This window comes from Macaca fascicularis, chromosome X (genome assembly GCF_037993035.2).
Source record: "Macaca fascicularis isolate 582-1 chromosome X, T2T-MFA8v1.1".
Classification (NCBI taxonomy): domain Eukaryota; kingdom Metazoa; phylum Chordata; class Mammalia; order Primates; family Cercopithecidae; genus Macaca; species Macaca fascicularis.
The window spans coordinates 37,381,238-37,388,481 of record NC_088395.1 but is presented as its reverse complement, the minus strand read 5'-3'; the positions used below and the strand labels follow the sequence as shown (position 1 = coordinate 37,388,481).

The window sequence follows — 7,244 nt, the reverse complement described above, 5'->3', positions numbered from 1 at the left end:
AGACTTGTCATCCCTACTATCTTCTGTCTAGTCATACTCCTATTCACCATTCTCAACTACTTGCAAATGCCCTGCCCTTGTTTACACTGCCAGTTTACACTTTTCCTTCAAACCATCATAACTGGTATCTCTTGGTTTTACCTCAAAGCGCCACCCTTAAGTCTCTCTTAAAGTGGATAAATGATCTTTACTGACAGGGTACACTCCAATACTTTCACCCTGAAGTCCTATTCTTTACTTTTATACTCACTCTTATTCTTGTTCCCGTTCTTATACCACCCTCTACCTCTCCCCAGCTATCTCCACCACACTATCAACCTCACTCACTCTCTCCTAGCTGTTTCTAATCCTTCTTTAACAAACAATTGCTGGCTTTGCATTTCTCTTTTCTCCAAAATCGCCAAGGCCTTGACTTACTCACTGCTAATAGGGACTCTGTATATTTTTAAATGAAGTGTTGTTTTTACCTAAATCAATCTGGCCTGGTGTATGACAACATAGAAACACTCAAGGATAGAGCCCAAAAAAACTCACCAACCAAGCAAGTAATTATGCTGAACCCCCTTGGGCACTCTCTAATTGGATGTCCTGGGTCCTCCCAATTCTTAGTCCTTTAATACCTGTTTTTCTCCTTCTCTTATTCGGACCTTGTATCTTCTGTTTAGTTTCCCAATTCATGTAAAACCGTATCCAGGCCATCACCAATCATTCTATGACAAATGTTTCTTCTAATAACCCCACAATATCACCCCTTAACACAAAATCTTCCTTCAGCTTAATTTCTCCCATTCTAGGTTCCCACACTGCCCCTAATCCCGCTCGAAGCAGCCCTAAGAAACATCACCCATTATCTCTCCATACTACCCCCCCAAAATTTTCGCTGCCCCAACACTTCAACACTATTTTATGTTATTTTTCTTATTAATATAAGAAGATAGGAATGTCAGGCCTCTGAGCCCAAGCTAAGCCATCATATCCCCTGTGGCCTGCACATATACATCCAGATGGCCTGAAGCAAGTGAAGAATCACAGAAGAAGTGAAAATGGCCAGTTCCTGCCTTAACTGATGACATTTCACCATTTTGATTTGTTCCTGCCCCACTTTTGACTGAGCGATTAACCTTGTGAAATTTCTTTCCTGGCTTAGAAGCTCCCCCACTGAGCACCTTGGGACCCCCACCCCTGCCCACCAGAGAACAACCCCCTTTGACTGTAATTTTCCACTACTCACCCAAATCCTGTAAAACAGCCCCACCCCTATCTTCCTTTGCTGACTCTCTTTTCGGACTCAGCCCGCCTGCACCCAGGTGACTAGAAAGCTTTATTGCTCACACAAAGCCTGTTTGGTGGTCTCTTCACAGGGACGCATGTGACAGTTACAAGTTAACATAGAGGTAGATAAAGTAAATAAAATTACTGAGAACAGAATGTGATGACACAAAGTGAAGAAGTGGCAGGGGATAAGAATCACAGCAGAAATACAAGCATTGAGGCCAGCCAGAAAGCTAATGGTGTTTTGGTCGATTTGTAGGCAAAAAAAACAAAAACAAAAACAAAAACAAAAAAACAGCCCTCACTTTTTGATGTATTTAGGGGAGTTAAAAGGATTAAACACAAGTCTTGCCCTCAAAGAGCTTTAGGAATGTTGAAAAGTCTCAGAGAAAACAAATAGTTGAATTTAAGGAGGGCCGAGAGGTGGAAGAGCAGCTCTGGATCTTCGCTTGAACTTTTCTGAAACATGTTAAAAGAATTATTAAAAAAAAAAAAAAAAAAAAAAAGGCCGGGCGCGGTGGCTCAAGCCTGTAATCCCAGCACTTTGGGAGGCCGAGACGGGCGGATCACGAGGTCAGGAGTTCGAGACCATCCTGGCTAACACGGTGAAACCCCATCTCTACTAAAAAATACAAAAAACTAGCCGGGCGAGGTGGCGGGCGCCTGTAGTCCCGGCTACTCGGGAGGCTGAGGCAGGAGAATGGCGTAAAAACCCGGGAGGCAGAGCTTGCAGTGAGCTGAGATCTGGCCACTGCACTCCGGCCTGGGCGACACAGCGAGACTCCGTCTCAAAAAAAAAAAAAAAAAAAAAAAAAAGGCAAGTCCATATGGCCACAGCCAAGTATGAACTTTTAAAAAGTTATCTATTATGACAGATGTTAGAATCATGGTATCTTTAAGAAAGGGGAATGAGGAAGCCTTTTGGAGTGCTAGAAATTTCTTGATCTAGGTTTTGGGTTTTATGATTGTAGTCATCAATGTGTAAGTTATATAACTTTTAGAAATTGCTATAGATTTTTTAAAGTACCTTTTAAAGACTATTTGGACAACTCTTTGAGGACTTCTGCTTATTAAATGGATACTTAGGTTTGTAATTTATATTTAAAATTCATCCTTGAATATGGAGTAAATAATTTTAATTCTTTTCATCGTATCAACTCATATTCACATATGTTTGGTTAGTGATGTGACAAACCAGCTTTTAATCTTTGAGGTAGCTCTACACATGGGAAGATGCCCTTTGGTCACAATGTTTTCATCTTGTGCTTTCTTTTCAAACACAGGCTGTTCTGCTAAGCAGGAAACAACTGGCTCCTTGGCATCTATAGACAACACTATTCCCAGGACTTGACAAACTACACTATGCAGGGAGCTCAGTCTATTCCTCTGGAGCAATTGCTTCCATTTTGTATCATGCCAAAATCATTCAAAAGTAGTATAGAAAATTCTATCTCGTGCTGAGAACACTCTGAGGTTTTGATCAGATGATTTCTGTTGTTTTACTGAGCTATATTCCCTAAATGTGTAAGAAAAAAGAAACATAACCATTTTACCTTATTAAAAAGAACATAATTAATAAGAACATATGCAGCATATTTACCACCTAACCAAAATATGATTAACACATGGCAGAAAAAAACTCTTGGGTTTAAAAATAGCTTTATTTAGCATACCAAAAACACAGAAATATAAGAAAGACCCTACCTAGTATAAACATAAAAAGTTAAATACCATAATTTAATGTAAACCAAGCATCTTAAAATGTGAAATATTATAAGAAAATACATACTATTTACACAGAACCAAGTTAAAGCTACCTCCACAGTTACTGGATCAGATCATCAATCTTGAAGTCATCATTAAAAATGAAACAAACACAACATCTCTATCTGTACTGGTCAATAGGAAAAGAAGAAATCATTATATTTACTTTAAGCAAGTATAATTTATTGTGACATTTAGAGCAGAGAGGCAGAAAGTGCCAATTCTAGGATTCCAGACACAACTACTGCACATGCAGACGTGTAAACCATTCCACAAGAAGACCATTGAGCCTGTTCTTTTATTTAAATGCAAACTGGTTGATTCAATTCAGTTACTCCTTAAGAAAGGTACTAAATATATTCTGTAAAAATAAACTTTTAAAAAACAATCAAAGGTGAATGAAATATCAATCAGGTAAGAAAGGCAAAAGCATAAAAAATATATATTATTCCAAACAAACCCCTTAATTTTAACAAATGCTAAGAAACTTAGTTTATAAAACCAGATGGGGTAGCAAAAGGGATTTTAAAAAATATAAAAGCCAAATCAAACTCAAACCAAACAAACAAACCTAAGATAATGTTTCTTGAAGACAGTGGTATTTTGTTTATCCTATCATTATCATGCAGCAGCCACCATGAGATCTATGGCTGATAAAGCTGTTACTGTGAAGTAGTATGTTATTTGACCAACAGTCTAAAAAGCTATAGTCATTGATCAGTTTAAGCATTTGGCTTTTTGGCTTCAAACATCAACATTCATTCTGATACTGCAATTCAAGTGTCTCTAAAAGGCAGCATTATATCCAATATCAGGAGTTTAAAATGTAAAATAAAGTTGCAAGAAATCACACTTAGTAACAGAATATCCTTCTCCTATGTCTAATCCTGTAGCTCTAAAACTTTTGGTCTCTGGACCCCTTTATTCCCTTAACATTTATTGAGGATCTGGATGCCAAAGTGCTTTTGTTCATGAGGTTTATATCTATCAATATTTACCATACTAAAAAAAAAACTGAAAAATTTTAAAGTATTAATTTATTTAAACATAATAAACCCATTACCTGCTAACACAAATAACATTTTATGAAAAATAGCCATATTTTCAAAAACAGAAAAAGAGATTTGTGAGAAGATGGCAATGTTTTACATTTGCAACACTTTTTTTGAGATAGAGTGAAAAGCTAATGTCTTCACATTATAATAAAAATATTTTGATCTCATAGTCCCCCCTGAAAGGCTCTCAAGGAACCCAGGGGTCCACGGGCGATGCTTTGACAACTGCTGATCTAATCTAAAGCCTGACATTAAAGACAAAAAAATGTCCACACAAAAGGTGTCTTAATTTTTATTTAAAAATAAACAAAAAAATACCCCACACATACATACACAGTTCACTGGGTCAAACACTTCTACCTTTAGCTTTAAATAGAAGCCAAAGATTGATGTGTGCTCATGGCAAAACTAAAAATGCCATTTCTGAGACCAGGGTCAAGATATAATCAATCATTTTTAGTCCATGAAAGCTGCTAAACCTATTAACTAAGCACACAGGCCTTAGTTCCCTTTCCAACATTTGCTTAAACCTGTTTGTGCTGCATGGGCTATCATCTTTCAGTTGGCACATTTTCAGAATAGACCAGAGCATGACAGGGATTCTCTAACAGCCCACTGAAAGATCTCATACAATTTAGGAAAACGGGAAAATTATCCTTGAAGCACAATAATAATAACATTACGAACTTAGTGTAGATAGCTCTTCACATTTTACAAATTTCTTACATATATACCATCTCATTTGATCCTTGTAAAGATGATATTATCCCCATTTTAGAGTTGAGGAGGTTGAGGGTCAGATATGGTTCTTGCTCAAGGTACAGTGGTGACAAGTATGTGATGGAGGAGATCTGAGTTCAGGTCATCTGACTCCTACTTCAGGATTCCCCTCAGTGTTACTCCTTCCTTTGGTTCCAGGGCAGGACTGGGGGAGGCGTCCGTAGGGATGGAGCTGGAAGCAGCAGGAAATGACACACCTGAAGCCTATATTCCTTCTGCCTGCCTCATCAATCATTTTATCCAACGCTGAAAAGGTTTGGAAGTGGTACAAACATTTCCCTTAACTGACCTAATGAATTTGCCATCAGTGCATACAAAATGAAACTTTATGATACAACTGTCTTGTTTTCTTTTATTTCTCAGCCAGCTTATGTTGGCAACCCATTGACAGCCTGTTCTCTCTGCTCCAAGAAAAAAGTAAAAACCCTACAGTTAAAAAAATAGCTGATGAAAATACAAAAGGAAGTCGCAACAATGATGAGATCTGTGTGGGGCTATTACTAGATTTATTGTGAACCTAGCATAACACGGACTTTGCAATCTTCTTATACCAATTGGAGAGCAATATAAAAATCACAGTTCATAATTTAATGGAAAATTACCTCTTAACAATCTTGAGGCAAAGACATCAGCCTATATAAAAATATTAAGAAAATAATTTCAAAAATTTTATTTTAACTAAACTCTTAAGGGCTTGAAAATTCTGTGGCAGTAGGAGAGAGTGTAGAACGTACAGTAAAAGGCAATAAAACAGTGAGAATAATTTTACCATTCATGAGTAAAGGAGTAATGGGTATCTACTGCCTATCATTAATCCACACATATATCCATTTTAGAAATTACTTCATTGCCTGGAAATCTGTCTCATCAAGATGTTAATATACACCACAGGAGATATTCAAGATGCTAAGAAAACACTGTTTAATTTTGGAAGTCGGGGGGGAGTGGTCAACCAAAAAGAAAATCCCTATTACAAAACAAGCGGAATGCTACCAAAGACCTTATTGCTATCTGCTGTAAGCAAGTTATCAGTAGCTTACGCATTATTGCTCACACACACTCTTTCTCTTTCTAACATCAAGAATGAGTATGTGTAATTTTTTTCTTTTTAAGGTAGATGAAGAATTATCAAGTTAACAAAAGCCAGTCAGAATTAGAAAACATGCTAAGTATATCCAGTTTGCAAAAATCTACAGCATGTCACTGGCTATTACACAAATTCTTGGTACCCTTGTTTTGCAATTTTGGTGAGTAATGCTCTCTTTCCAGGTGATTTAGGTAGAAGTTAATGGATTTTTAAGACAGTTTTACATATACTGTGTTGATACATACATATGTATATATGCCTATACACACATATATACACTTACATGTATGTCTCATCACATCACAGAAAGACCCCGTTAGTGTTTTCCCTCTTCATATATTTCCCCTAGCAAAAATGAGCATGGATAATGATTCTACAACAAGAAACAAAACTAAAGAAAATAAAACCAGAAAGTATGAAGTGGTATGCTGTAAGAGTCCAATAAAATAAGTCAATGAACATTTATGTAGTGGTAAAGTGCTAGAAAGTTCTTTCATTAGTATTTTAAAAATGATTAGAGTAAAAAGAAGTTTGCAGCTTCATTTGATGGTGGTGACCACAGGCACCATAGGAATGGCACTGGCTGAGTTGGAGTTGACTATGTCCTCATACTCCGGGGGTGGGTCTAAATGAGGTTCTGTTTCACTCCTCTGCAGGTTCACCTGGCCAGTGGCTTCCTCATAGGTTGGTGGGGGATCACAATTGGACAGGCGAGTAGAGACGGAATCTGAGCGCCCAACTACGTATCCCAGAAAGCCTGGAGACAATCCACTGCTGTCAAACACTTCATCTGGTGGGGGGGGTGGGGTGATAATATTAAGGTGCTGAGGGAAAGGAATGTGGCCTTCAGTCACTGTCTGTCTACGAGTTTTGTTTCTTAGGAAGCATCTCCAGATTAGGAAAATGACAAGGAGGATAATGAAGAGGCCAAAGATTAATGGAAAGGTAAGGTAAAATTGAAACCAGTCACTTCCTCGGTTACTCTCCCCTTGTTGCGCTTTTGTGTAGGTGCTCCAAAACTCCTTCTGAAAATACAATACAAAATAAATAGAAAATCAGTATGAATAAAAGATGGAAAATACCAGATGAATAAATGTCTGGGTTCAATGAACATAATGAACAAAAACCCAAAACCAAATTTGCTGAATCAAAGGACCTACAGTCTATATTTTCCATGTGACAAGAAATTACAAATACATTATTGTACTCATTCTGGATCCTCCATAAAATGGTCAATCAGAATCCAAGAGTGTTTTTTAAGACTTGGAGTTATTTATATTTTCAGC

At 37.4% G+C, this 7,244-nt stretch overlaps 1 protein-coding gene across 3 annotated transcripts in view; it reads right to left on the bottom strand.

Annotated features, from left to right (window-relative positions):
- Positions 1-2,914: 2,914 nt before the first annotated feature.
- Positions 2,915-7,244, bottom strand: part of PRRG1 (proline rich and Gla domain 1) — a 98,985-nt gene continuing 94,655 nt past the window's right edge. For all 3 annotated transcript variants that reach the window (XM_005593273.4, XM_065538575.1, XM_045384496.2), the window contains one exon: positions 2,915-6,983. In XM_005593273.4, coding sequence (XP_005593330.1) covers positions 6,498-6,983 — 486 coding nt within the window. In that variant the 3' untranslated portion in view covers positions 2,915-6,497. The remainder of the gene's footprint in view (positions 6,984-7,244) is intronic.